General features: G+C 45.5%; 1 protein-coding gene across 5 annotated transcripts in view; it reads right to left on the minus strand.

Annotated features, from left to right (window-relative positions):
* The window catches only part of WWC1 (WW and C2 domain containing 1), a 151,541-nt gene that overhangs the window by 54,835 nt on the left and 84,304 nt on the right, over positions 1-12,402 (minus strand). For all 5 annotated transcript variants that reach the window (XM_072824228.1, XM_072824226.1, XM_072824224.1 and 2 more), the window contains exons 4-5: positions 5,819-5,895; positions 4,388-4,467 (exon numbers count right to left, since the gene is read on the minus strand). In XM_072824228.1, coding sequence (XP_072680329.1) covers positions 4,388-4,467; positions 5,819-5,895 — 157 coding nt within the window. The remainder of the gene's footprint in view (positions 1-4,387; positions 4,468-5,818; positions 5,896-12,402) is intronic.

Genomic DNA, 12,402 nt, shown 5'->3' on the forward strand with positions numbered 1-12,402 from the left:
TCCATATTTTCTCCGATGCCCCCTGGGGGACAGGAGCAGGATGATTTGCTGAGCCAACAAACACAGTGAAGGCGAGTTGTGAATGATGAAAAACTCTTAGCCCTGCCTCTCAGTGGCCTGGCCTTGGGCACAGCCCTCAACACAAGGAGGCTTAGCTTGCTCCTCTATAAAAACCCTGGGTAATGTCACCTGCCCCACCCATGCTCACGAAGCTGCTAGGAATGTCAGATGGGATAAAAGATGGATAGGCAGGCAGTGGACTGGGAAGGACGGGACCAAATCAGCTTATCTAGGCCCCACATACAGGACAATGTTGCTTTCTGAAGGACAACCAAGCCGGAGATGGTGGAGGTCCAGGCTCTCTGGGGAAGGAGGCCGTGGTGTGGAGAAGCTTCGGAGGAAAGAAAGAAAACTTCAACTGCTTCACACTTTCCCCAAAGGCTAGGCCTGCCGTTTCAGTCCCCAAAGGAGAAAAGGAAGTCTTACAGTCTGAGGGAACACCAGAAACCCATTATTTCAGGATGAGAAAGTGCTCGAAGGCATTCCTCTCTGGTTTCCTGCTTGAGGCCAAACTGTCCTAGGCTAAAAATAACCTGAGTGGGGAATCACTGAGAGGGTGGGGGGCAGGTTTTCATCCCTGTCTGTCTGTCTGCCTCTGAGCAGGAGAGAGGGAGAGAACCCGGGTCTCAGCGCGGCCCTCCCCCTGCCCTTCCGTTATTTCAGCCTCCGTGGAGAGAAAACAAAGCCCCATTTATGTCTCCCCACTAAAAATAGCCTGTCTATTCCTTTCGAGGACTTGGGCCTGAGCAGGCCTGCCAGGTTGGCTAAGACTGGTCTCAGATTTAGTTTGAAAAATTAGTCTAAAGGGAGCTTTCTGTAGCAGGGGCCCTGCCCAAGATGCTCTGTGGAGAGGAGGGTCCCCCAGGACCGGAGGTGGCCCTGCCCCAGATGTGGGGGGGAGGGGTGCAGGAGAAATGCCATTTGCTTGAGCAGGGCTGGGGGCTCCAGGGAGGGGGCTGTGCCCTGCTGTCCTCTGCCAACAGGGTGAGAATGGCTTTGAATCCTCAGCAGGATGAGACAGAAGCGGTTTGTCTGCTGTGCCCTGGGCTCCTCAGACAGCCTCTACCTGATTTCCCTCAGGGGCCTTAGCAACCCAGGCTCTGGAATTTGGCTCCAGAGAGGAGCTCCAAGAGGGAACACTCTTGGGATTGGGGGGTAGGGGTAGGGGAACAAAGGGTCACCATTATGTGCTCAGTGAATGAATCTTTTTTTTTTTAAGGGAAAGAAAAGTTGTGTGGTTGAAGGGGAGAGGAGGGTGTAGTGGGCTGCGTGTGTTTTAGAATTTCTAAATTATGCAGCTGTCCAGAGATTCACACACCCGCTAGTCACAGGACAGCCACAGAGAAGCAGGGCAAAGGTTCTGACAGCAGCCAACTCCCCTTGGTCTTGTCCAGACAACTCTCACCTGGGCAGGGCGGCTTTGGGGACATGCGGGAAGATGCTGCATGGCCCTTCTCCCACAGGGATGATGTGCCAAGTCTCAACTCTTTCCTATTTACAAGGGCTCCAAGTGGCTGACAGACCAAGTCCCAAGCTTTCATCTTGATTTTTTTTTCAGTCTCCGAAGATGCATCTTTCAATCCTCATCAACCTTTCCTTTTTTTTTTAAAACTAGGGTTGCTGACCATAAATATGGTCATGACAAGGGAACAAGCTTTACCTTCTCCCATGCTCTGCAAAGGGAAGAGGCTGAGAGCGGTAGAAGTGATGAGATCACCTCCCACCACTGGCCTCTGCAAAAGATCCCAAGGGACATGGAAAGAGGCCTCCTGTTTTCTGGGGATGAGGAGGGGGTTATGAAGGATGAAGCCAGGAAGGAAGGTATTAGCACATGAGTGGCAAAACCCAACAGTCCTGGGTTCTGACCCCAGCCCCGCTGCTTACTGGGTGAGGGAGCGTATGGTAGGTAGGTATATTTTCAACCTCTTCGGTGCCCTCATCTGTAAAATGGGGCATGACAAAAACCTCTCTTAAAGGGATAGAGACAGTGAAATGAGGGGAGTGATGCATAGTGCTTACCCAGCACAGACTTGAGCCTGGGGCAAACGAGTTCATCTGAGTTCCTCCCCAAACCCAAGCCAGCAACTAGCTAGAGGTCACCCCCTACACACACACATCCCTCACCCGATCCTTATGCTCACTGCCAGGCACTGTCACACACTTCAGTTTAATCTCCACAAATAACTTATTTTTCAGGTAAAGAAACCAAAGCTCAAGGGGGCTAAGTCATTTTTGGAAGGTTCCTGGGAACTGGGATTTAAACCCAGGCCATCTGCCCCTCGAGGCTACATTCCTAACCCTCTCTGCCAAGGTGTGCATTAAAGCAGATGCCTTCCTCCATACTGAACATGGAGCTGGCTTCGGGTGAGGAGTGTGGGCGGCCAGAGCTGCCACGGGTCCTATCGAGGCCTGATATCAAACATCAGTTGGGCGGAGGGAGGAGGAAAAAAAGGAGGCTTGTCTTTGGGGTTTCAGCGTCAGCTTACCAAAGAACAAGAATTTTCAATGCTTCTACAGGGTGACAAAGTGGTAAAACAGGTTTGTGGTGGCTCAGAGAATAATGGGAAATGTTTTAACCAGAAGCTCCTGAGGATTGCAGGAAGGGGAGGGGGGGGAAGGCCCCTGCGGTAAGATGACGTGGGAGTGAGTAACCTTTAAACTATGTGTTCAGAATCTGGAGGGCTCATGAGGTTATTTGCTTTATAGATCACAGATAGGAGTTTTCAAGGCTCATATTCATGCTGTCGACTGTCATATGTATATATACGTCTATTAGTAACATATGTACCTATAGAAGCACACATATATAAAACCGTATTTTATAATAATTTATAATACGAAAAAGTATTGTACACAATCCATGACACAAAGCCACGCTTTCTGAAACCTTGTGTGGTGGAGGATTCATGTAGCTCCCCCGTAGCTTTGGAGATGCGAAGAGGTGAATCAGAACCAACCAACCCCTAAGAGTGGTCACAGTCCTCTCGATTAATCAAGATTGGTGACAGCCATCTCAAGGCTTGGAGCTGTGGCCACAGAAGTAGTGGGGTGGATCTGAGGTTCAGAGGATGAGGAAAAGGTAGAGTCAGAGAAAAGGCAAATGACTAGAGAAGCAGCTGTCTGTTGGGAATCTAAGTGAGATGTCCCTTAGAACAGAGAAATCGACTGCATGTTCTCCCTGGGGCTTCCAAGAGGGCGACCAGGCACCTCTGTCATGACTGTACACTGAGTCCATCAAATATACTGAACATGACTCTACGCACAAGTGTTCACTGCATGTGTGATTATTCATAACAATAAGCTAAGGCTTGCTGAGCACATACTATGTGACTCAGTTTCCTCTCCTACAAAGGGGAGTTAGCTAAAAGAACATTCCTTATAGAAAAAAAAAAAAAAAAAAGAACATTCCTTATAGAGTTGCAATGGGGATCAAATGAGGTCACCCAAGCAGAAACACTGAAAGTGCTGCTGGGCAGAGTAACTGCTCAATAAATCTTAGCTAGTATGATAATGATAATAGGGATGAATGCACCTGCTCTAAAGAAACAACAGAGCTATATCTTGGTGGCAAGTCAGTTTCTAAATGTGAAAATTACATTTGGTCAAAGTTATCCTGGAAACTCTGTAAGTCACCCATAGAGTACAGCGGCCATGACATGATGCATGTTTTCCCAGTGCTCTGTGTGTTGTGGAAGAAATCCTCGTCCCTTCAGTGGGGCACATTAGCTGCTCATCTTTAGGGGCCATGGGAAAGCAGAGTTTGTTTTATTTGCATGTGTACCAGATCCTACTGTATCTCCTGGAGGAGATGAGACAGGTGCCCAGAAATGCCCAACAAAACTTGTTTCTGTGACTGGCTGGTAAAACTGGCTTCAACGGCTTCAGGAATTCAGAGGACAATGAGAACTCTGGTTTGAAAGGATTCCCTTTGGGGCATCTCGGGGGGCTCAGTTGGTTAAGCATCTGTCTTTGGCTCAGGTCATGATCCCAGGGTCCTGGGACCAAGCCCCACATTGCATCGGATTCCCTGCTCAGAAGGGAGTCTGCTTCTCCCTCTGCTCCTCCCCCTGCTCATGCTTGTGGTCTCTCTCTGAAGTAAATAAATAAGATCTTAAAAAACAAAAAAAAAAAAAAGAAAAAAAAAGAAAAGAAAAGATTCCCCTTTTCTCTTTCTATACCGCAACCTTGAGTGACAATATCTTCAGTCAATACCAGTGGAACAGAACTGGAATCGAATGGTTAGAGTGGCCTTAAAGGAGAGACAGACAGAGGGGCAGGAGGGGGAGTAGGGGACATCCCCACACTCTGCACAACAGGGTGGACTTACTTCTTCAGGGTCTGAAAGCCATGCTCTTTGAACTGCAGCTCCTGCTGGAGGTGAACCATCTCTCTCTTTAGCTTGTTGACCTGGATGGCAGAAGACACATGGGGCTAGATCCAAGGTTGATAGGGAACTGCAGGCTGCCTTCTCTCTAACGGGAACCCAGAGCCCCCCAGGGCTCCCACATAATTACTCAGGTTGTATCCCTTGGGCCACGTGGTCCCACACCTTTCCCTCACTGATGTTGTTGGTCTCTGCAGCTGCTCCTGCAGTCATTCTTGGTCAGCCTGGCTGGGATCAGGTCATTCTTGGTCAGCCCTCACTTGAGGTAAGAAGCCTCACTTGAGGCAAGAAGTGGACAGGTGCTAGCTGCCCTGAGACAGAGCTTAGCCTTCCCACTGCCTGGCTAGGTGACTACTCGCAAGCCACCTTGCCTCTCTGAACCTCCCTTTCCTGTTTAGACAGATGAGAATATGGTAATTTGCAGGGTTGTGCATAACTTAAAGCAGGTGATGGGTATGGGAGTGCTGTGCATGGAGGAGAGAGGCAATGTAGTAACTTTAGAGGCAAGACAAGGCACAGGAGCCAGATTTGGCCTGCAGGAATGCCTTGTTTGGCTTGCAGTTATTAAATCAAAAAAGTTAATTGCTAATAATGAAATACTGAGAGATTTTGTATAATAAGCCTAAGTACAGTTGTTTTCTAAAATTAGAAGATGCACCAACCACTGAGCCCTCATTCCAGCATGGCCACAGAGGGGAGGGGTTAGACAGGGCCCACCTCTCTAGGCTACACACTTCCCACCACTCCCTACTGCTTCACCCAGAGCTCTCATCCCCCTTTGACGTTTTTTTGCAGGCATCTGAATTTGGAGAACCTTACTTGAAGTGTAACTGAACCAGTGTTCAAAATACTAGCTTTAGTTGAGCAAAATACTGGTTTAGTTGAGCACCACTGAACTGTGGTGTCTTAGTTACACATCGGTGAAATGGGAATCATAGCTATCCCCAAGAAGTCGTGAAGTAGTTAAATAAGACAACGCAGGAGAAGCTGCAGCCAGGAAGATAGCACATTACATTAAGCACCGTGGAGGAAGCTCTGAGGCCTTGTGACCCTGGGCAAGTTCCTCAGCTCCCTAAGCTTGCGTGTGCTCATCTTTAAAGCACAGACGCTGACAGCTGCTTCTTGGGTCTGCTGCAAGAACACGAGACAGCCCTCATGGAGCCCTGAGCGCTATGCCAGGGATATAGTGAAATGGCAGCTGCTGTCACCTTCACAATTACTCTGACAACTGCTACCACTGCTATTATTCGGGATCCTGGCAGTCAGCACTGGCCGCCACTGCCTGGTGGAAGCACCTGCTCTGGTCTTGTGGGTGAGTGAGTGGCCTGTGGCTGCCTCAGTGACCCCCTTCCACAGCAAAGAGGCAGGCCCTACCCGGGATTTCGCAGTGGCAATTTCAGCTTTCAGGATCTCAGGGTCATACTTAGAGCTGGATGATGAGCCCGACACCACTGCAACGAGAAAGAAAAAAACAGTTCTGTAGAGGAAACATTTTGATAAAGATGGCTTGTTTGGCCATCTACATAAACCCAGAAAGGAATGACTAATAGTGAACCACCTAAATGTCCAATGGGGGGGGGGGGATGTGCTAAATAAATAGGACGCATACATAAATGAGGACGATACGACTTATTGGGATTTAAAATGATGGTGCAGGGAGCATCTGGGCAGCTCAGTCCATTAAGTATCTGCTTTCAGCCCAGGTTATGATCTCGAAGTCCTGGGATTGAGCTCAGGATCGAGCTCAGCATCAGACTTGCTGCTCAGAGGGGAGTCTGTCTCTCCCTCTGTCCTTCCCCCCTCCCTCCATTAAATAATTAAAAATCTTAAAAAATAAAATAAAATGATAGTTCAGAGGAATTCTCAACAAGGGAAAATGTCCAAAAGGTGCCACTACCTGAAAACAATCATCTACAGACACTACAAAGAAAGAGTAACGTAAATTTGGAAAATGAACAGTTAACACACACACACATACACACGCATCTCAAAAAGACACAAGAAATATACAGAAAGATGACATTGATATCTAGAGATGTAAGTGATGAATATTTTCATCTTTGTATTTTTCTTTTCTACATTTTCTAAGATGAACGTATTTTTAATAATCAAAATACTGTTGAAAATATTTATCGTACTTTACAAAATAAGCGTACATTTTTAAGGGAAAATAATAAATAATGCCATCCCCCCAATACAATGATCTATTCATACAAATTACTCTCCAATGCTTATCCATGGTCCTGTTAAGTAGCTGTAATCTTAACTGCATTTTTAAAATTTAAAAATAGTATTTAGGTCTTGAAAAGATATCTTAAGGCTTACAAACATGAAGGTTAACAGTAAAATGAAGTAAAGGAAAAATAAGAATGAGGAAGCACAGCCATAGGTGTGAGATTAGTTAGGGCCCATGCAAACATGGAAGGTTCCCCTTCCTTACCAGGTGCCACAGCAGGGCTCAAAGCTTCCTGCCTGGTGATGTGAAGAGGGAAAGGGGCCCGATGTAATATTCATGGTGCCCTTAATGTAAACACAGCCTCACTGTTCAGGAAAAGGACAGGCGTTCTTGGTATGGAGGCCAGAGAAGACCTTTTTCCTGCAGGGCCTTCATCCCACCGTACTTGCAATTCCATCATTCCCCCACCCTCCACCTGCTGTCACCTGAACACTATGTGTGCAGTGAGATCACCTACTGGGGCCTAGAGTTTTCTGAGGATAGAGACTGGTGGCAATTTTCGGTGTCCAGAGGCAGACATGGCTGTTGTGAAGGGGATGTTGCTCTTTGGATTTGGTTAAAATAGTGAAATGGACCTTCTGATTATGCACAAAGGAAGCTGAAACATAATGCTGAAAAGTTGGGGAGAAAGGAAATAAAACTGTTCTGCACGGTAACAGTAAAGATGTTTTGCACCAAAGGCGTGTTGCATTTCTGCCCAGTTTATAGGAACGATGACAAGGGGGAGGAGGAGGAGGAGGATGGATTTTACCACAAGAGATGGGTGGCAGGAATACCTGGGTTGGCAGGGGGAGGTCCTTGTAGTCCTCCTTGTGAGCATGGAACAGAGAGACTTCAGATACAGATTTTTGTTTACAATTGGAAGCTTTCATTTCCTGCATTCTAATCCCTCTGGTGTTTGCTGGACTTAGGGATTTCAGGGTGGGATTTGGCTGGATACCTAGCTGGAGGCAGCGATTTAAGCAATATTCCCCAGACAGGCACTTTTCAACAAAACTTTAAGGTTGTGAATATTTGTTACCCACTGATCAATTGTAAAAACATGGTGAAGAGAGTCACTGGTGAGGAAGTAAGATGGAGCCACACTCCAAAAGGGCGGGGGTGTCCGTTCTGTGAGCGTCCTACCCTGCTGGCCACTCTGCTATCAGGTTGTGCCACTGGACTTGGGTCTACGCTTCTAGGAACTTAAAGGTGAGTGTGACAGCAGCCTGGAGAGCCCATGAAAAATTGCAAGACCTGACCCTAAAAGGGAGAGCGTGCTCTGTGGGCACCAGCAACACCAGCCAGTGCTGATCTACAGAATGGGAGGTGGTTCTTGGGTATACTCAAAAATCTTGGAGGGAAGGAAACACAAAAAAGAACAGACTCCCACCAACTGAGCCACTGGGGGCTTGAATTCTTATGCTCTAGAGCACCACTGTGAAATGCAGTGTTTGCACCCCAAGCTGTTGAAATGGGATGTTATCATTTTTTTGGTAAGCACTTTATCTAACTAAAAATGCAAGTGGAAAGGTGCACAAATCATGTGTGCAGCTTGAGGAATTTTCACCAAAGAAACACACTTGAGCCCTTTCTGCCCACGGGTCCTGTCCCTGTGCTTTAGTAAAACCGTCTTTTTGCACTGGAAAAAGGGGGAAAAAAAAAAAAAAGGCAGCACACTTAACTAATCAGCACTGCAATCAAGAAACAGGTACCCATCTCCCTCCCCTTGCACCCTTATCCCTTCACTATGCTTACAACAAAGGAATTACATGTATTCGAACAGAACCTTAAAGGCTGATTTTAAGTGCCCACCTTTTTATAGTTTTTAATTGTTAAGCTTTTATTCAAGGTATATATGAATGTAAGTTTAACAGTTCAAAGCGGTACAAGGTTTGCAATAAAAGAACATTCCATAGGTCCCTATCCCCTATCTCACTCCCCAAAACGGAGCCATTTCCACATGTTCAGCTATTTTCTTGGTTATCAGAAAGTAGCAAGGTATTTTTGTTTTAGGCTTATTTACTTTCTTCTCTCTCTGGAGGCTAGGGATTAGCTCCCCTCCCTCCTCTGGCCTCTATGCTGCACATGTGCCCTGCCCTCTTGCCCCCAGCTACCCATCCTCACAGATAAGCACAGTCTTGGTGAAAGCATCTTCAGTGTTTGCATTACTTTTACTTTGTAAACACTCCTTGGGCCAGAGGCATGCAGCTGACTTTGCTTACTTTCCGTTCCAGCACATTTTTTTGGGGTTGTTTTTCCTAGAGTTAATAATTGTCATTTTTATGCTGTCTACAAACTTATCACAGATTCAACCTCATGCTCTGCCAGTTATCTGAATCTCCCGTCTTCGGGTCCAGGCCAGTCAGCTTCCTGCCCATTTCCACTTTTTGGCTATGCCTGGCCTAGGCACGAGAGCTGGTTGCTCTCTCTGCACTGCCAGCACCCTGAGATTCCCTCTTTGTCTTGCTCCTCTTTCCTAAATATCACGTCTTCCCCTCTTACCAGCTGTTTCAGTAGAACACTAGAAGCTTCCCAAGGAGACCACAAAGGAAAGAAACTTTTGAAATTGTGCATGTCTAAAAATATCTTTGTTCTACCCTACAGTTGGTTAAAGGTAGTTTTGCTGGATATAGAATTCTAGGTCCGAAGTGATTTTCCTTAAAATTTTAAAGGCATAGCTCCATTGTCCTCTAGGTTTCCAGTGTTGCTGTTGAACTATTCTGAGTCCTGATAATTTTTGTGTGACCTGGTTTTTTTATTCGAAGGCTTTCAGGAGCTCCAATCTCTCCATGTTTGAAGTTGCACAAGGGTATGTCTTGGTGTGAGCTGACTTTCATGCATTGTGTTCACTGAGCCCTTTAAACCTAAAAGCTCTCCTCCATCCGTTCTGGGAAATTTTTCCAAAATTATTTTACCTGATGCTCCTTCTCCTCTGTTTCCTCTGCTCTCTCTGGAACTTTTATCACTCCGATAGATCTCCTGGCCTGGTGCTCTATTTTTCTTTCTCTCATTTTCTATCTCATTCTATTTTTGCTCTGCTTTTTAGCAGATTTCTTCAGTCTTACCTTCTAGTCTTCCTACAGATTTTAAATTTCTGACATTGTATTTTAATTTCTAAAGGCTCTTTTGTGTTCTCTGAGTGTTCCTTTCTCTAAAATATAGCATCCTGTTCTTGTTTCATGGGTGTGTAGCTTCTCGTGAGGTTTTTCTTCTTCGTGAAGACTCCCTGGGTCCCTCCAAGGCCCTCCTGATACCACCACATGATTGTTTTCATCTCTACTTTTCATGCCAGAGAATTCTTTCCTCGGATGTCTGGAATCTCAGCTGTCTGCTCATATTTAAGAGTGGGGCCCCAAAAGCAGACTAGACTTTTTTGACTTTGGGTTATGTGGTACATGACTTGGCTGGATTGTTTCATCCAGAGACCTTCAATGTCTTCACATCTCTTTTATCTGGTCAGATTTCCCAGACTCTGCTACTGTCCAGCCTGGGCAGTAAAAGCCTGGCACCATTCTGGGGAGCCAAGTGGTACATGTGAGCTGGGGTCTCAAATCCTATGTGTCCATGTTCACTTCTGTCTTTTCAGTGTGGTTCACCCCAGCTTTGAACTTGTCTTTTATCCAATAGTCCAGCAACTCTACACTTCCTGAAAAAAAGAAAAAAAAAAAAAAAAGAAAAAACCCCCAAAACCCCACAAACCCTCCAGTCTTTTGCCAGGTTGGGGATGGGCTGAACCAATTGGGGGAGAAGGTCTGGTGATCCTTCTCATAAAATAGCTTTCATCTAATCTTTATTTGAGGCCTTTGTCACTTCACTTGCACTCCCAGAGACATCTGCAGTCTCCAATTCCCATGGCTTTTGCCAGTGATCTGTGTAGACCAGAGTGCTCGCTGGTTTTCCTTGTGAGTGGCCCATATTGTCTTTTCTCGGGTCTACCAGATAGGCTGTCACCTGCCCATTTGCTTTCCAGCTTCCGCATCCTCCAGGTCTCCCTGTCTTTGTGCATATACTCCTTAACAACAATCTCTTATTTGATATTTCCTTTGTTTTAGATGTGAGTGAGATCAGGTGGGTGGTTCAACTGGCATTTTTAACTGCTACGTTCCCAGTGATTTCTTTTTCACATGGGAGACCAAGGCCTAGAGAGAGGAAGGAATGTGATGAGATCCCAAAGAACCCAGCTCTTCTGAGTTCTCATTTTTCAGAGGATAGGAGGACTCAAATGTAACACATGAAACTTAAAATTTGACTGGCTGATCTATATGAAGAGAAGTATTTTTGAGGTCTGATATCCTGGATAGAAAGGCCAGCTCTGCCACGTTTTACTGGTGTGACCTTGGAGAAACTCCTTCCCTTCTCTGGGCCTCAGTTTCCTAATCTGTAAAATGGGAAAAACAGTATCTTGTAGGATTGTTCAGAGGGGGAAGGTTACTTTAAATAGCCTATGTGGAGCATCTATCATATTGCCCTGCAGGAATATAACAGGTGCACATTCAAGGTTAGTTCTCTTCTCCATGGAGCTAGAGTACACCAGAGATAACGACAAAGTCTCCATCCCCAGGGCAGGGCCCCACCTGTGGCCAAGGCCAGGTGGCAAGAATTTCACAAGCCTGGGCAGGCCATCTGAGTTAGAAGCAAGGCATGTGCTCTCACTGGTCCATCAACATGTGCAGAGCTTGACTTGGAAGACAGACTTGTCTTGTAAAACCCAAAAGAAAGTCATGAGACTTTAACAGGCATGCTTAGGCTGGGGACACCTCAATTCCTGGCTGGTCTAGATCTCAGATCTAGTTACCTGAGATGACCCAAGTCACTTCAGATGGAAGTTCTTTAACATTCAAATCAGTGGTGCCTTTGGACTTGATGGAGCTCTTGGGAGTGTGCACATGATAGAAGTACATCATTACTTCCTACCACTGATCATATATTTATTCTTATTGGTTAAAATAAGACTAATAGGATCTATTAAAATCCCATTTTTGTAATTTCAATGCCAATGAATTAATAATATCAGATAATTGTTATTATTTATTGAGAGCTTAAGAATATGACAAGTACTATCCCAAGTACTTATATCTGTTATGAATTTAAGCCCCATAATACCTCAGTGAAGGTGATAACATTATTGTATCAATTTTATAGATGAAGAGTTTGAGGCGGAGAGAAGTGGCATAACTGGGGCAAGGTTACACGGCTAGTAAGTTGCATATCCTGGATTTAAGCCCAGGCAGTCCAGCTCCAAAGTCCACACTTTCAAAATATTATGTAAAGTATTTCCTGCCAAGAAGAAAATTGAACCATTAACATGTTCTAAAGGTATTGTTTTACCTATACCATTGGTTTTTGACTGGGGAAATTCTGTACCCCCTGGAGTACATTTGGCAGTGTCTGGAGGTATTTTTGGTTATTACAACCTGGGGTGGAGGGGTACTACTAGCATCTAGTGGGTAGAGACCAGAAGTGCTGCCAAATACCCCACAATATACAGCATTTGGCTCTGCACCCTGACCTCTTATTCTGGAAACTATATGTACAGGGGATTTGAAAGAATAACATAATATCAATATGTCCTCCTTTACCTATGTCCACCAATTTTTAACATTTTTGCCACATTTGTTTTATCTATCCCTCCATCCATTCCAATTCTTTCTCTCAGTAGGATATTCGGTTCATAGCAATCCCTCAACAAACGGTTATTGAAAATGGTCACCAAAAATGAAAGCCTATCCTATATTCAAAG

The sequence above is a fragment of the Canis lupus genome, chromosome 4 (genome assembly GCF_048164855.1).
Source record: "Canis lupus baileyi chromosome 4, mCanLup2.hap1, whole genome shotgun sequence".
NCBI lineage: Eukaryota > Metazoa > Chordata > Mammalia > Carnivora > Canidae > Canis > Canis lupus.